General features: G+C 41.8%; 1 protein-coding gene across 3 annotated transcripts in view; it reads right to left on the bottom strand.

The window, feature by feature from the left end:
• Positions 1–1,067: 1,067 nt before the first annotated feature.
• The window catches only part of ash1l (ash1 (absent, small, or homeotic)-like (Drosophila)), a 30,588-nt gene continuing 13,791 nt past the window's right edge, over positions 1,068–17,864 (bottom strand). For 2 of the 3 annotated variants that reach the window (XM_068574960.1, XM_068574961.1), the window contains exons 5-27: positions 17,185–17,864; positions 16,830–17,003; positions 16,602–16,696; positions 16,027–16,100; positions 15,887–15,932; positions 15,562–15,670; positions 15,144–15,350; positions 14,807–14,953; positions 12,357–12,465; positions 12,059–12,208; positions 11,501–11,568; positions 10,952–11,118; positions 10,552–10,704; positions 10,285–10,339; positions 9,782–9,914; positions 8,204–8,473; positions 7,701–7,787; positions 7,502–7,592; positions 6,827–6,965; positions 6,510–6,682; positions 5,738–5,904; positions 4,712–5,198; positions 1,068–3,495 (exon numbers count right to left, since the gene is read on the bottom strand). The exon at positions 17,185–17,864 is cut by the window's right edge and continues 41 nt beyond it. In XM_068574960.1, coding sequence (XP_068431061.1) covers positions 3,404–3,495; positions 4,712–5,198; positions 5,738–5,904; positions 6,510–6,682; positions 6,827–6,965; positions 7,502–7,592; positions 7,701–7,787; positions 8,204–8,473; positions 9,782–9,914; positions 10,285–10,339; positions 10,552–10,704; positions 10,952–11,118; positions 11,501–11,568; positions 12,059–12,208; positions 12,357–12,465; positions 14,807–14,953; positions 15,144–15,350; positions 15,562–15,670; positions 15,887–15,932; positions 16,027–16,100; positions 16,602–16,696; positions 16,830–17,003; positions 17,185–17,864 — 3,873 coding nt within the window. In that variant the 3' untranslated portion in view covers positions 1,068–3,403. The remainder of the gene's footprint in view (positions 3,496–4,711; positions 5,199–5,737; positions 5,905–6,509; positions 6,683–6,826; positions 6,966–7,501; positions 7,593–7,700; positions 7,788–8,203; positions 8,474–9,781; positions 9,915–10,284; positions 10,340–10,551; positions 10,705–10,951; positions 11,119–11,500; positions 11,569–12,058; positions 12,209–12,356; positions 12,466–14,806; positions 14,954–15,143; positions 15,351–15,561; positions 15,671–15,886; positions 15,933–16,026; positions 16,101–16,601; positions 16,697–16,829; positions 17,004–17,184) is intronic. The other variant, XM_068574962.1, reaches the window with a different exon arrangement.

Raw genomic sequence — 17,864 nt, 5'->3', positions numbered from 1 at the left:
CACAAACGTAAATACTTTTAAAAACATCAACAAGACCATTCATCAGGACCTGTGCAAGACGTGGGGTGGTGCAAATAGGTTGCTGTTTGAATTAGTGTTACAGACACCAGCACTTCAAAACGGTATCGCCTCTGCCATCAAAGATTACTTGGTGACACCTCCAAAAAGGGTCGGCACCATCCGCAAGTTCTTCTCGTCTGTAGGCAAAGCCATCTCCAAGCCCTTCAGAACTAGGTGAAATGTAGCAGTTAAGGTTTTCGCCCACATCCAGTGAAACAAGTAATAACTGATTCACTAAAAATAAAAAAAAAGACATCTTTGGTATTCATTGTGGAGAGAAAAAAAGTGTGATACTGATTTTTTTTCTTCTTTAAAATGAATCCAACAAAGAGCTCCAGTTCTGCCTCACACCCAGTACTGTCAGCTGCACTTTATCAGGAGACCGGGTGATCCGGTCTCCTGATAACTGATTTAACCCTAGAGCACTAACATTATGAATAGTAACACCGATATAACGTAAGAAAAATACTTCTCATCAAAATATATTGATCGAAAAGATGATTAATCTATTGGTCAGAGCATAGAACCTTGAGGTCAGAGTATAAAACCTTGAGGTCAGAGCATAAAACCTTAAGGTCAGAGAATAAAACCTTGAGGTCAGAGAATAAAACCTTGAGGTTAGATAAAAACTGGCACTTACCTAAAGCACTTTTGTACTTTGTTTCATGTTGCGCGTCTGTACTCATGGTTGAATGCACTTGTTAGCATGCACAGCTAAATGAAATTTAATGTTAGAATAATGATGGTAAATACAAGATTACATTTAGGGATTTTCATGGAAAGACATCGATGAAAAAAATACATAATTCCTGCATGTTTCACTCTTCAGAGCCCACTGTCTTTAGTAAACCATAATGTAAAATCTATTATACCTTATTTTATAGTATATACATTTTCTGTACTTCAACTTTAGTCAAATGACTTCAAAACACATAATATATGATTGGACATGGAGTTTCATTTTTTGTGAACTATCTAATGAATATTAAAAGCACAACAACTAAAAGTGTATTCACAATAATGTAGTGCTTTTTATTAAAAAAACAAACAAACAAAAAAACAAATATAAAACAAAAAGTAAAAACCAACAGCATTTTTCATGATTTAAGAATCATAATTACAAACTTTTAACGAGTGGAAGAAGTTTTTTTGACAAACTGTACACATCACAAAATGTCCGCCAGTCTGCCATTTACAATGCTTGCATCTTATTTTGTGATTGTCTAAAAATAACTAAACGAATCACACAAAACACACAAATACAAGTACAAGCATCATACAATGACCGCTATCACAAAACGGAACCATTTCCTATTTGAAAATAAAAACAAAAATAATAACATGATATCGGGTCGACAGCTTTACTTTTGTGTCCGTCAACGTTTAAAAATATCATAACATTTTTATGTTGGTTTGTTTTTTTAGTGTTCAACACTTTGCAGCAAAAAACAAGGAGTACGCTTCTCCTTAAAAAGTTATATTATTAACAATATTCAGTGACAAAGGTGTCGTTGCGGAGTCGCTGTCTCGTCCCAATGCCTTCTGTGTCCATTCGACATTCTTCTCGCTCATGCAGTACATAGATGAATTTCATTTATAGGCAACCAAAACTCAGCTTACGGTTTTATGTCGTCTGGACAGTTATGGTGAGCTTTTCTGGACATTAAACAAAATCATTTCCCTCCGAGCTTAAGTGTCTTCATTATAGTAATACAAACGGAAGAAATTATAATATTATAATAATCATAATACATTTAGGGCTGATTCCTGTACAGTACAATAATAAACAAAATCCATTTTTCAAGATATTGCTTTTGGAGACACTCATTGTAAGTGTGTATATTTACATAACTTGGCACTGTACAGCTTTCCGATCCCCCTCCCTCCCTCCGTCAGTGTCTCATTCTTGTTAACCGCACTGGGACATTGCAAGCTGTCCCTTTTTAGCAGAGGCATTCTGGGGGGCGAAGGGGAAGAAATCTCATTAAATATCACAATTCCTTTTTAAAACATTCTCCATGGCAATCAGGAACATAGTCGAAAAAAAGAAAAAGTGTTACGCCCCTTGCCCTCCCAATATACACCGCCCCACCCGTCTCACAGAATATAAGAAAATATGACCATCACGATACATTTTATGTTAAGTATTGTTTTCCATAGTTTTCTTAAAACTGTTAATTGCCATCGAGCCCTTAATTTTTTTTTCTCCATTTTTTTTTTAAGAAAGGTATATCTTCAAGAAATCTGGCAGAGTACAGACACACACCAAGTGTGTACGCACACACACACTCGCACACAAGGCAGTCGGAGAGCACGGCTGTGTAAGGCGTTACAGTTGAAGCCGGTGTCTCCCCGAAACGCCTGATTTAGTTAAGCTGGTGAATCATGTTAAGACGGGCGAAGCTGACTGCCTCGCAAGAAAATCAAAGATCAAAATTAAAACCTCAACAAGACACTTTGACAAAAGCACACACTCATCTTCCCTCCCCTCCCTTTACTCAAAAAACAAACCGCACCCCTCGGCTTCTTCTGTTCCTAAATGAGTTACTACTGTATAACAGGAAAAAGATAATAGACTTTTTAACTCGCTTTTTTTTTCCTTTTTTTTTTCTGACTGCATCATCTAATACTGGGAGAGTGCTAGTGTTTTCGTTATAGATACATTACACAGAGCTTCACAATATCCATGGTACCAAAAGTGCAGTTCACCACCCTCGTTCTCTCTCTCTCTCATGAGCAGCATCTGAGCACACTGCTCAACTTACATTTCCCCGATGCTATTCTCCCCCACGTGTCCCGGCGCTGATCTTCTCTCCTCCGTTATATTTTGTCATTGCAGCTAGGTCCCACTAGGGGGAACAAATCTCCAGCATTCACATCCCCATCTATCCGTCCCTATTCAGTACCACTTGTAGCATTTCTGATGCTTGATGGGGGAATTCATCAGCCCGCGTCTGTAATATTCAATGCATTTAAGTGCATGGGTTATTTCGCCTATGTTCATTAAAAAAGAAAAAAACAGAAAAGCAAAAACAAAAAAACAGGTTTTGTGTCATACTACTTTCAGCAAGAAGTCAGGGCCAGCTCTCTCTTCACGCTCCTGTAGAACTCCTGAAAAGCTGAAATTACAATGGAGTCAGCGATTCCAAACCCCCTCCACCCTCTCAGAGTTGAGATGACCAGTCTTGGAGGAGGTAACCTGGAAGAGGCCCCTAAGGACACATTGTGGTCCTTAATGATCGGACAACCAACAATGCGGCATTTCCCCTCTTGCCGTCTCTCTGTGTTCTGCCCCTTGCTCGCAAACAGGAAAGGCAGTGTGCTTGACAGGCACGTAGCAAAGTTATTTTCGAAACACAAAATCACCGAATCCGAGCGTCCGTCTTCGTAAGCGGCGGCCTGCGCCCTCCTCCAGGAGATAAGAGACATCTATGGCTGTTGGAAGAACACAGGGGGGATAAGAGTTTTAGAAACAGCCGACACACAGCGTATTTTAATCAAAGAAATCAAAGGTAAGGAGGCAAAGTTGTCTCTTCTGTTACTGATGTATCAAGCTTCAAAGTGCTCAAAAAGTCTAAGTTGTGAGTATCTAAAAACCACTCGACAGGTGCGTTACGAGTAATCCACAAATAACTAATTTAAAATGTATTCTTTTTTTGGTCAGCAAACGCTACCTCTGTGCTTCAGGCAGCTGCATTAATGCGTTTCAATCCTTTCGGACCGCCCTGCCTCGTCTGTCGCAGTTGAGTCTCAAACCCAACGGGCTGTCAGCCAGACGACGGATACGCCTCTTAGGCCGAGGCGCTATATTTCTCAGGTTCTGGTGCCCACTCGTTGTTTACAGTCTGATTCGCAACTTGAGATGCAAGGCTGAAGTTGGAATTGAGAGACGTGTAGGACCGAGTTGTTTCACGAGCAGCCGTTTGAAGGCAAATTTTAAAAATAATAAAAAGCTAAATCGTCATTATTCTGAGATTACATTTCAACCATAGCATTTCTCCTCTTTTTCTCTCCACGAGGACTGTTAACCTACATTCTATTAAAGACTGCTCGCCAAACTACAAACGGAAACTAGAACACTCTCCATGACAAAATATTGTTTCATTTTCTACAGACTTAAAAATAGCTTATTTTTTATTATCACTAGAAAGAGTTCTGTGGCACAGAGGAACAAGTTGCATCAGGCTTTAACTACACCAATGACATTTGTTAGCAGGATCAAATCATTGTTGGTTTTTGGTCTTTGATAATAAAAAAATATAGCACATGATCAGACTAGTTCTCAATACACTAAGATTAGCTACTGAATGTCAGTGTTAAATCCAGATTTAGATACTTTTTTCTAATACCACCAGCAGATTGAAGCAATGACAGAACAGACTGACACACTGCATGGGAGGAAGGGACTTGGACAAAGCATCGGATCCGAAAACAGAGATGGCCATCTGTTAGATGATTGCCAAAAAGAGTTTAACTTGAATATGAAAAACAGCTAAATCTGAGCTGCAGATGTTGCTCCGTCTCCCTTCAATGCAGTTCCGTGCCCCAACTTTGAATTTAACCATTTAGAAACCGTGTGAACAATAAACAACATGTTTAAATGATGCAAGTGATCTGAAACTTAGAAACCCTAAATTATCTGATGACCTACCCCCCTGCTTTGTTCCCGGTCCCTCACCATTCTTGTTGGGAGTTCTGTGCAGCAGATCCAGCAGAATTTTGTTGAGCCGTTCTCTCTGGGCCTCCCTCCTGCCCAGCACCGGGTGGTGTAGCGGCGAGGAGGCAGACGACAACGGGAGTTCGAGCATCTCTCCCATCCTCTCCGCGGAGTTGTCCTCCAGCTCTTTGCGCTCCTCAGACTCTTGCCCTTCCTCCTCTTCCTCTTTCTCGTCTTCATCCTCATCTCCCTCCCCTCCCCGTTCCGGTCTTCTAGGCTTAGCTGAAAGAAGTTCAGGTTCGTCTAGATTCATGTCCATGTCGTCCTCTTCCCCTCTCCGGTCTTCAGCTTCGGGCGGGAAGTCGTCGCCCCGATCGCAGGAAGAGCCGTCGTCCTCGCAGCCCGCACTTCCTTTGGGTTGTTCACTCTTCCAGGCAGAACGACCTCCGTTCCTCTTGTAGTTGTCAGGAACGTAGTGAGGCTGCAAAGATTTCACAAGACCAGGGTCAAACAGTATATTTTAAATCTATTTTAGCTGACTTTAGTTTATGATAGTTAGAGTTTGCAAATGAACAATATTTATTATATTATTAATATTAAATTTAGACCTAGTCTAGGTTTCTGAGGGATTTACATGACACAGCCCTGAACTAATTTAATGGCGTGAAATTTATCCACCTGATCCTCCACTAAAGCAAAAACAAACCTGAACCTAACCAAAACTCCCCTCAAGTCTCTCAGCATTACAATTTACATTGTGCATAACTGGTTGTCAACATACAAATAATTCACAAAACATTCCACAGATACTTGAATGTGACTCACTGCAAACATTGTGGTTTGAATGAGAAACAAAAAGCAGTTGCAGGTTCTGTCGTTTGTTTCTGAGGAGAAGAAGCCAAATGTGCTCAGGGCTGTCATATTACCTCACCACTCTTAAATATATCTTTCAGTGTTTATAAATCAGTAACAGATCCCAGTGCAGCAGCCACACCCCGTCTCGACCCCCATCACCCTCACCGAGAAGTCTCTTTTGGGAGCAAGCCGCTTGGGGAAGTGGTTGAAGGCATATGGCTTGGTGCAGACTGGGAAGCGGTTACGATGGATCTTATAAAACAGGTGAGCAGACTTGTCCAAGCGGTAATCACAGATGTACACGTCCTGCTCCTTAACACTCTTTGGCCGTCCTGGAGGAAAGAACATATTTTGTATTAGCCAGGAACTGCTGTGTTTTATGTCAATATGAAATGTAAAGAAAAGTGTATAGTTGTTCTGGTATGTTTTTGTTTTTGCTGTCATTGCTTTTCTTGGCCAAAAAAAAAAGCAATGGGATTTTAAATTATGCGTAAAAGCCACAAGACTTCATTGCTAAAAACAGTATGAATAAGTTTCACTGTCAGTTCAGTTCCTTGTGAACTATACTGTTTATTTTTTTTTTTATTGTTTTGTTTTTAGTACATTGCTTTGCTCCCATGCTGATTCTCATGTCTGAATCTCCAAACTGGGGAGATGCAGACCATCTTCTGTAGATTAATAAGTAACTAATACAAACTCATTTCAAACACCCTCTCCCGCCCCACCCCCCACTCTCACCACTCACCCCCACTATCCCTTTAACAGCTATGTCCTGCTTCATAAACATATTGACATACATTAAAAGCACATTGTATATGAAGAACTGAGCTTTACTAGACCAACAACGAAACCTAAAAAAGAATTGCCAGTTCAATAGGGAGAAACCCTCCATTCAGATGGCTCATACGCAAGTTTGCCTCTGTGTGTTTCCCCTCACCTTTGCAGTAAGTGTAGAGATCGAGGACACAGCAGGTTGCCACCACTGCTTCCAGCGGGATGATCTCGTAAAGCGGCATGCGGAATAACTCGTTTTGGTAAAATCGCCGTGATGGAGAATGATGCGTCTCGTGGGGACGGAAGTAGTGGTGGCCAAAGGCAAATCTCTCACCCCTTTAGAGTTTGAGTGGATACAGAACAAGCCAGCAAGTTAAACACTGTAATGCAACTTGATGAGCACAACAATAATCTATTCTCACTGATAGGGTAGATCAACAGGTTGCCAGATGTTCAAAATACTACATCTGATTAACTTACTTTTCATTCTTCCAGAGTTTCTCAATTCGAAAGATATCGAGTTTGTCTCGGTTGACGTGAGACAAGAGGCGGTAAGACTGTCTGACAGGCTGTCCCTCAGGTGTGCGTCTGCTGTCTCGCATCAGATACACACAGTCACCTGGACACAAGACACAGACAGGTTTCTTGTCTGCAATGATGACATTTTTACAAGAAATTGGCTCCTTGATATAAAACTGAACCGAAAGGTTGAGTGTAACATCTCAGTGCACTAAGATTTTGGCAGGTCCAAACGTTTATAGGTCAAAAGGTTGCATTCACTTCAACCCTGTGCTACATTACAAGGCCTGTTGTCTTCACAGCAACAAAACTAAATAAATTTAAGAGCAACTTAAAATTTCATGGCAGAGTTTCTGACCATGAAGCAGTTTTTTCATGAGTGGGTCCCAGTTTTGTTTGGCGCATGGCGTGTATTGCTTCACATGGGTGTTGCATTACACAGTCCTGCTAATGGGTTCACACTGTTTCACTTGTAAATAAAGTGGCTTTATTGCACAAAAAACAGATCAGCATTTACATAAAGAAGAAACTACATTCAACACTTTTGTTGGACCTCCAGTATGAGGACAACAAAGTTTGTTGAGAAACACTAAACGTAGTCTAAACTTTTGTTCATTTAACTGCTGGTTTCTATACCTTGATGTAGCAGCAAATCATCTCGAAGGAGGCAGATGTAATAGACAGAGCCTGCCTGGGCATAGCTAGGCTGAGGTATCATGGGAACTTCCTGTAACAACAATAAATATGAGTGAGATCAGATGGATACAAGTGGTGATGAAGCCCAGACAGAAACTGAGGTTCAGTATTTCTGGGTGTTTCAAGGGGGTAGACGTACCCTTTCTACAGGCCGAGGGTCACACAGCTCACACAGGTAGTGCTCCACCTCGGTCTCCAGCCGCATGCAGTCAAAATGCTGCCACACCTAGAGTGACAAATCAATTGTTGAATCAGAGGAAAGCAACAAATGGACAGTTGAATCAAACACTCCCGAGCTGATAGACAGTAACTCACGCTTACAATAATCAGTTATGTTCTGAACCTGCACTACTAAGAAACACATCTGTGACAATGTCCTTGATTTACAGATTTGGTAGTCTCAATCAATATTTGTGTTTGTTTTTCTAAAAATAACATCGAATATACACAGGACTGAATGCACACTGATTTGGAAAAACCCCCAACTTCTCTTCTCTAGAGAATACACTCCCCCAAACAGGTGTAACCGATTAGCCACTGAGGCAAAAAGAAATGAAGGGGAATCCATCTTTCTTTCTCCGCTACTAGAAATGTAGATTTGTCACCCACATGATAATGCGCGTTTCACACCTCACTACTTACCATGCACTTTTCACACTGGATCATAAGGCCTTCATCCTTGTACATTCCACAGATGCAACGGATGACGTCGTCGTCTTTGTCGTGCGGCCCCGGACCTCCTCCTCCGTGGTGGCCATGGTCACGCTCCAGCGAATCAGAGCTGTCGGCCTCGCTGGCTGTCTCACCCACAATCTCATCAATCTGGACAGCAGCTTCATGACGTGCGCTGTAGTAGGCTTTACGCAGCCGACAAACGTCCCTGCCGACCGTTGACTTCCTGCCGTAATATTTCTGGTGGGAAAACCAAGCATAAAGAGATATATGTAAAAAGGCGGAAGAATGCACAGAAAGAAGCACTCAAAACAGTCTCTGCAGCTGTCAAAATGTCACGGTTCTCAATTTAACAATACGCCACATTCCCCTCATGCTATTTTCAGTCTGGCCAACAGGGTCTTAGAACCAAAGGGTGAATCTAATTTAGACATCTACTTGAAAAGTAAGCTCCTCTGAGAGGTGTCAAGTGGCACTTGTTTAAACTTTTAAGATATACAGATGTAACTCAAAAGGGGCCTGTAACATAAAAGCAGTGGATCAGCAGTCAAGAAGTTCTATCCCATTTGGGAGGTGTTTGAGCGAAAGACAGGGAAAAAATAAATTAACCGAGTGAGTGGGAGGCAAAATGTATTAGAGCTGCACAGTAACAGCTTCACTGATTATTTTGATAAGGCTTTTTGATATTGATTGGGCTTTTAGATTCTGGGATTAAACTCAAGAGACTGGAGTGTGTTCTTGTGATAAGTGTTATTAAACAATAAAGACTGAATGCTTCAGCAGCCTTAGTCTTTATGCAATTATCACACTGATCTTTCTAATGATTGTTGACATAAATCTGACAGGCGGAGAAGATCTATTACATTGATCAAGCATTTAGTTTGATAGATAATTTACAAATGATGACTCTGTTGGCACTGGGTTCATCCTTCAGAGCCTTTTATCTGGAGGAACTTTCCAAAGAGATCAAGATCATCTTGCAGGACTCTAAATCCAGATCTAAACCTGAGCTTTGGCCAGAGGAACCAGGGACTACATTTAGTTCTTGTAAGATAGTTCCAACTGTAAAGTATGCCTCTGGTCTGGGGATAGTACTTTCTGGTGGATCAAGGCAGTGCTTTCAAGGCTTCATTCAGGGTCCTGGAGCTTTACCAATGCTGACAGAGCAAACTGTTTTAGTCTTGGAGACACCGGAGGTAGGGCACGTTAGACAAAGCAGTTCCACCCAATGCTAAGGCCCGATGTTGTCCACTGGGAACGCTGTATTCCCGCTGTATAAACACTATGCAGTGCGGTTGGGATTAGCTAGCAATAGGGACACACGCAGCTTCCATTCACATGATGGTTATCAAATGAAGTATTGTTGGTATCTGTATCATTTCAAGGGTACCGGTATCTGAACTTTTTCAGCGATACCCGTCCCTACTAACTTCTTAAGTCTCCTTTCAAATACTCAGTTCTTCTTCCAAAAACAATTGCTGCTCAACTGACAGAGCTGTGAAATTATGTAGGAAAGAGACAACAGCAAACGATGGGACACCTGCTTACCTCAGCATTGCGGAACACTTTGAGCATGTCTGTGTCAAACGCCTCTACAGTCTTGTAGTGGCCCGTGAGGATTTGCTTTTCGATGGTGCTCAGGTCCAGAGGGTCAGACACCTTCTCATAGTACTGGCTGTTCCTGGTGGTACACAAAAAACAGCTGGATTAGTCGCTGTATATCTGGTTTGAAAACATTTATTGCTTATAAAGCAGTGAGTCTAGTGAGGCTTTAAGTATGAGCCAGTGCTGGCTGACCATGACAGTGTTTGCACCATGTAGCCAAAGAAAAATAATATGCCTTTATTGTTTTGACACAAAGTGATTACTATCAATACTGGACAAGAATCACAGCATAAGATGTCACGGCTGAAATGTGTGGCACGAGATAAAACAGTGTGGGTGGTGTACACTGATAAACAGATAAAACAATAACACTGCTGTCTGGAAAACCGTAAAACATTATGAATGAACCAGCAGAAATGCAGGTTTGCACTTTTACGCGCTCTTACCTCTTCCTGGATGGGAGGTTCACCAGCGGTGCAGCAAGTGTCTGACCAGCTGAATCTGAGGGAAGACAGAAGAATAACAATCTTGTCATCATGTTTTAATCATAGAGCCTCATCATTCAGTGGACATTATATATTAGAGTCGCTGACAGATGTGTATAGAGGACTGATCAGACCTCCGATAAAGCTAGAGGTCATACTGATGAGAATATTTGATAGAACAGTACAATAGAAAGAGCTCTACTGATGCACACACACACACACACTAACCCTTGTAGCTGGTGATCATGTCAGAAATCTCCTTAAAGATGTGTGCGAGACGAGCAGTGCGTGTGACTTCTGTGTTTTCCTCGGCGGCAGCGAGTCTCCGTGTGCGCACCGACCGCGACGTCTGCAGTGCCGAGAACTGCGTCAGGAAAACGTCTGGAAACACGGCACAAGCATAATAGATGCAGTTTTTACACAACTTCACCTCATTTCAGGTCACATATGTTGGTTCCAGCTCCATAAAAAAATACATAAAAGACATAGTAGTACATTCCAGTTTTGCCTTAGCCAACATGCTTATCCTGAAGCACTTCAAATGTTAAAATAGAACGTATTCTCAAATTTCCTTGATTTCTCGAATTGCTCTCACATTGTCTTCACAGCTATAAGCCTGTACACGCACCTGACTTGATGTTGCCATCGTCACGGATCACTGCTCCCCAGCGCGTGTACAGAGACAGGCCACCGGGGTCCCTCTCTCGTTCACCCTCTCTCTTCAGCAGCTCCTGTTTCTCCCTCATCTTCTCCCAGTTTCTCAGGAGAAACACTCTGTGCTTCAGCACAAAGTTCCTGATGAGTGAGGTAGAGGGGGAAAAAGTGTGAGGATGTCATGTGTCTGTGAGTGCTAAAATCAAGTCACACCACTTACTTGAAATCTAAATACCTCTACACCATTCTGTTAAGGAAGTACAGAGATGGAGAGCAAAAATCGCACCAAATGTTTTTTATGGTGAAATATTTTCCAAGTTATATTTTGCATTCAATTTAAAGAAATGTGTAAGCCATCCACCGTCAATGGGCATTTTTCAAGAAGTTCGACACAACAGTTAGCAACAATATAGAAAGGTTTGTGCCAACATTTAGAAATGTTTAGTTACGTTTCTCTTATGCATTGATTGTGTGTGTGTGTGTGTGTGTGTGTGTGTGTTTGTGTGTGTGTGCCTGTGTTCACCTCTCTCTGTTGGACATGGGCTTCATGAGATGAGAGTAAAACTTGTTGCTGTCACTCGACTCTTCCTCCTGAAGATAGAGACAGTTATATTAAACCACCAATATTAATGGGAAACACCCCTTCGACTAGTTCAATCAGAATTTTACACTTCTAAAGATTCATACTTAACACCATGACGTATACTGCAGAAAGCATGTTGGGAATATACGATGGTATACTATAAATTTGAGGTCATACCAGTCAGCCTAATTCAAAAGACTACCCCGAGTTATTTTCTTACACACTTTGTGGCCCACTCAGAGTACCTCTGAGACACGTTCATGACCTATATAGGCACTGCACCTGATATTTAATAAGACACTGCCAAACTACTTACAGCCAGGCTATAGTTATATAACAATATACAGTAGTTTACAATCAAACTCTTACGGGTATGTAAGAAAACAACATTAAGCATTAATTCTTAAGAAATGAAAATGTCACGGCTTGTTTGCTCCAGTATTATAGATCTTAAGTAAGGGTGAACAGACAATTTATTTAAGTCCATTGATTACTCACTCGTTTCTTGAGCTGGTGTTTGGACTTCCTCTTCTCCTTGAGTCGACCCATCCGCCGAGTCCCTCCAGTCTTCGGAGGCAGGCCGTTAATACGCTGGCTCTTCCCTCCGATGATGCCCCGGCAGCTCTCTGAGCCACACATACACGCTTGCTGTAAAGTAAAAGAGAAGGTGAAAAAAGAAAAAAAAATAACAATAATTTGTCATAGGTGAGAAAAGGGCCAATGATGATAACTCTAAACATGAAATATACAAAGTGTTGTTCTGCGAGGAGATGAAATATGTTCACTGGTGATTCACCTGTTCTTCTGTATTGAAAGAATGGAAGTTGTAGTCATAAGTGAGCTCAATGCCGCTTGTGATGTCCTTGAGAGCAAAGAGACCTATTCTGTACACTCCATTCACCGACCTAAGAGAGAGAAGTCACAAAGAGGTTCAGTGAGTGGATGCAGCATTCACGTCATGAATGTTTTCGTTAATTATAAAGAATGAGAGGGTAAATAAAAAAAAATGGAAGTTTAAAGGACGAGAAAGTTAAAGGATATTAAGAAAATATCATTTTTTGTACAAGGCATGGGAGTGTTTGGACTGGTCAGGAGGTTGCAGGATCTTACGGAGTTTGATTAGAGTAGTATTTTACTAATAAATGATCAAGATCATAGAAAAAACTGTTTTCTTCATAAATAAAGATAACACAGGGTAAGTATTCGATAGACAAATGGAATTGAATGGTATTACATTAAAGAACGTAATAAATTCATAAATGTAATGGGAGATCATTATTTTCAGGTCAAGCCTTTACCCCTTTGGTGAAGTTTTAAGTGATGTTTCCATATTGACTTAAACAATGTTAAACTAGCCCTGTTAGAATGACAGTTGAATGAAGGCATTTTAAATCCGTGAAAAAACAAGAAAAAAAGAGGACTGGTCCGGTTTTCATTTGCTCGATTTGGCAACTGCTCAACACGTTTGTCCTCTATTTTCCTCTTCTCCAAACCAAAGCTGTGCTCCAGCTTTTCACAATTCTTCTAAGAATAAAACACACTATTCTGCTTGCCAACTGCTTGATAATTTATTCTTTCTATAGGGGTAAAAAGCTGGTTCAGCGCATTGTCTTCAGGCACTACAGCTGTATCTAAGGCCCGGCTCCATGTAATCTCTCTTCTGTGACAAGATGGATGACTCGTCAGGCTTTGTGCTAAAAATCCTGCATCCTTGTGGAGTCTTTTATTTCAGCCCAGCCACTCTAAATTACACACAAGCAGTCACACATAAACCGACCAGTGTCCTAGATTATGAGCGTATCTATGCCGGAGGGCAGAGGGTACAGTTTGATGGTGGACTCTCTGGAGGTTGTTAAATGTTCACAATCAAACCTTCTAAACTGTACCGACAGATACAAACCACATCTTAAAAACAAAATCCAGGTAGGTTTTGCATAAAGAAGCCCTGCGCTCAGAAGCCTGCTCAGCCAAGTCTCCAATAGCAGTGGATTGAACCATACTGTGAGAGCAATCCCTCAGGAAACCAGTGAATTGTTTTGGCGTGGTGCAAGGACTTTAAGCCATTTAGGTCTCTCAACATTGGCAGAGACTGACTGAGGTGATCTCATCAGATTACTGCCTCATGGCAACATGAATAAGGTTAGGGTTGCAAGGCAGAGCTTTCTCATTTACAATGAAGTGCACCTGCTACACATGTCCCTTTTAGAGCTTGCGTAAGATCAGACACCCAAACAAGGGCTGTCCAATTTTGGCAAACGTACACTGTGGCTACTTATTGTGCTGAAGTAGTTTAACTGTAACAAATCCATGAACCGTCAAACAACTTCTGCCACATTGAGAGAATCTAACACCAAAAAAAACACATCTCCATCTGAAAACATGAGTGAGAAATCAAGAAAGAGCCGGACGTTTAGTGGCTACACTGGCCTTGTCTCTGCTTGGAAGGATCATATCTTACCAAAATTATTATGTCAATACATATGAATATCTTTCTTTCCCTTCGGTTACATTCAGTGTGCTTCTCAGATTGAGAAAGAAACTACCCAGCTCATCCAAATCACCAGGCACACACACAGAAAGCAATTAACTGAAACTATTAAGTTAATAGGCTAGTATTTTCTAGTTTGTTAACCGTCAGTGACGAAAGCTATAGAAAACAAAATACTGAATTATCAAGCTGGAACATTTTGCAATCAGCTTCTCCCCCTCTCCTCTTGTAATAATCCAGCCTGTTGATGTACCGGACCGTCCTTAAAGGTCCTTAAATGGCCCTTAAATGGCCCTGTGGCGTTTTAGATCTCTAGTAGAGCCACAGAGCTGTTTTTCAATGCGTTGGTCTGTGTTCTATTTGTTTTGTGCACGCACAAAAGGACATGCATGCATGGGGGTGATGTGATACCAATGGTGACGGCAAGCTAATAGACATAGACTTAAACAATGCTGGATTTTAAATAGTTAAAGAGGACATGAAACATGCATGTTTTGACAGATATTAGAAAATAATTATAAATTTAAAAAAAAGGGGAATAAGTCCTATTTTTTGGTTTCATGCAGAACACCTTCTTTGTCATCAGTTAAAGTAATGCAGTTTATGACTGGTCTGGCTCGATTATCCATCTTTACTAACTAGTTGCAAATGCTCATGCTTGTGCCTGAAAGGGCTTAGCCAAATCTGCTTTAGTGGGAACCCAAAATCACCAAAAGAACATTAAGGGGAAACTGGTTTAAAGCTGTCATGACACCCACCACTTCTGCATTTCACAGTTGGGTTCACAGCTGTGGTTTATGAAGCGTGCCTCATTGCCCATTCTGTAGCTGTCGATCACCATGCCGCTATCCAGGTTCAGACAATATTGGCCACTGTGGGCGAAGTACTGCTCCATCATACGGCTCCTGAAGTGTGGTAAAAGAGAGGGCGTGGAAGATTAAAAGAGAGCTTTTCATTAATTTCTGTGTCAAGATAAATTATGTGCTGGACTGAGGCAGCGTAACAAGCAGAAATGCAGGCGCAGAATATTCTAAATCTTCTGAAATACACACACCACAAGAATGTCTTGCTTAATAAGTGATCTGACCGTCTCACCTGAACTCATGTTCACTAACCACCTCTCCCAGGTACTCGATGATAAACTGTCCAGAGCGAAGCGTCTCCTTGGTGCGGATGCCCCAGCCTTTGCCCTCAGCGCGGAATCGCTCCAGACACTGGACCCAGTCGTGTTTCTGGATGTGCTGGTTGTCACACTGATCGCCCGCAGGACAGGTACTCTGAGAGCACTCTGCAAAACTCATCCTGGGGAAATAGGCAATGTAAAAGATGTATGAATGACTCTTGACCCCATGTTTACCCTGTATTCGCCTTTGTTTCATAACTTGACAAACATCTTTTCAACAACGATCATAATCAAACAAGACTAACCGGAGTACTTATTTTTGTAATTCAACCAGATTTCTAATGGGAAACCTTTCAAAAGTTGCCATTGCATGTCAAGGTTAGTCTTTACCTGTTCAGACATTCATCCAGGCAGGCTTTTTCAGTCGAGTCCTCATGCGGTTTACAGCTGCATGTAGTGGTTTCATAACCAGAGAGAGGCTTCACATCCACATAGACATCTGTGACACAACCGGGGATTACAGTTTTACATTTACAGTTATTGACTCATGAAGTGTGACCAGCAGTGAGAACATCAATCATTTTTAATTCCTGTTTTGCAAACAATGCATGTAATTGATAACAAGGACTTCAACCAGCAACACGACCGATGTAGTACAACACAGAAATGACAATTGCATTCTGGCTGAATCACTGAAACAAAGTCGGGTACTCACTTGATCTGATCTTTTTATAAAGGGGGACATCCGGCCTCTTGTAAAGCTGAAACACAAAAACAGAACTACCTGTCAATAATAATTCCCTGTGAACATGGGAAAGCCCTAAAAAACACTTAGTGCTCAACACGATTAATCACCTGATCATGTTTCCACAGCCATAAGATGTCGTAAGGCAACTGGAAATCAATGCGCTTCTGTCTCAGGTACTTCCCTGAAAAAACAAAGCAGGAAATTTAGAAGGAGAAACAAAAACCTACGAGAAGATGGAAGCCATTTTTAACCATACACATAAATCACATGTATTCACATACCATGGAAATTACAAGTTTGACCTCTTGATGAAACATATTGTGTTTGTCATCTACCATAACTGGACATATAAGCCTGTGGCATGTGAAAAGAACCGTTTTACTGAGTCATCTGGAGAGCTTTCATGAGAAACCTCTGAGACCCTTCAAAAGTAGAATATGGACTGAAGTAGAAGAGCCGTTGTGGCTTTTATTTAGAAAAACTTCATGAGAAAATCCAATGGTTTACCTGAAACTATAGAAACTATGACTGATGTAATAAAACCTTTAACAGCACCAGAAAACATGAATAACATAGATTTGTTTGAAATGAGTTGTCAGTTAATTTGGTTGCAATTACATAAAATCTTTTTATAGGGTGCATTTAAAAAAAAAAAAAAAGTGATCCAATTTGAGAGACTCACCAACATGTATGGGAGCTGGAAACAATCCAAACTCATGTTCCCCAGGTGTGTATTCAAGCTTCTCTTTCTTTAGCTGCAGAAGTTGACTCCGGGGGCTACAGGTGTAGTATAGAAATGGTCAAATGTAATGGCAGTTTACAAGCAATTCAGAAAAACTGGATATGGTGCATTGATCTCAAATGAGCATCAATATCAGGAGATGTGGTTTAACATTTATTTGCAACTCACTCTTCGGTCTTGTACACATCCGAGTAAAGTCCCGCCTTCTGAAACTTCTTCTTTGGAGGTCTGGCCGCTCTCTTCTCACGTTGGGTAGTTATAGGTATGGGCGGAGCTTGTTCCTGGGAGACGGTGGCTGGGCGGTCCGGGGAGCTGTGGCCATCTGGCTTGCTTTCCATTGAGCTAAAAATACAACCAGGACTTGGTTTCAAGTGAGGACTGGATTAAATAATGTTTCTTTAAATACCAGCTTTGAATCCTAACATGAATACTCAGGATGAATCTGTGTCAATGACCCACAGCTGAGGCTATATAAAGGAAGTCTAACAGTTAATGTGCAACAGTGTGGTGAAATGTAGCTTACCCACGAAAGTGCTGGAGCTCGTCCTGAGTAAGCCAGCTTCTTCCTGTCCCAGCTCTGGACCTTGGTCCCTGGTTGGCCAGGTTCTCCTCTCTGTCTGGCAATCGCTCCTCAGTCATTTCTGCCACCCCGTCCTCCTCCTCTTCTTCTTCCTCCTCTTCTTCTTCTTCTTCTTCTTCTTCATCCTCCTCCTCCTCTTCTTCATCTTCCTCCTCCTCATCCCCATCCCAGCGCTTCTTCTTCTGAATTTTTCGACGCTGGCCCTGAACTACCGCCTCAATAGCATCTGTAACAGTGTCCGCCTCCCAACCCCGGCTCCCTGCTGGCCGTTCTGCCCCCCTGTCCCTGTGCCGAGTTGGATTAAACTCAACCACTGGTGGTGGGGATGGTGGTGGAGAGGGTAATGGGTGTTTCCTGGGACGCCCGGGGCCCCTCTTCTTCACCACGTTGTTTCCTGTACGCGCCTGTCTCTGAAGCTTCTTGGCACGCAGGATTTTGTTGACGTGATGCAGGCTGTGTTTGGATGGCTGTGCCCGATGGGAGTGGTGGGGCAGGGAATCATCTAGGCAACAGTCCTGGGAAGGGGAGAGGCAGGAGGAGGAAACGTGGGAGTGAAACAGTGAGGGTTGATGATAATGCTGCTGCCGGTGGTGCTGCATGGATCCATCGGGCCCTTCAGAGGG

Source organism: Clinocottus analis, unplaced genomic scaffold, assembly GCF_023055335.1.
Source record: "Clinocottus analis isolate CAN_PGR_092001 unplaced genomic scaffold, fCliAna1.0.p SCAF_14, whole genome shotgun sequence".
Taxonomy (NCBI): Eukaryota; Metazoa; Chordata; class Actinopteri; order Perciformes; family Cottidae; genus Clinocottus; species Clinocottus analis.
This window is presented reverse-complemented; position numbering and strand designations above follow the sequence as displayed.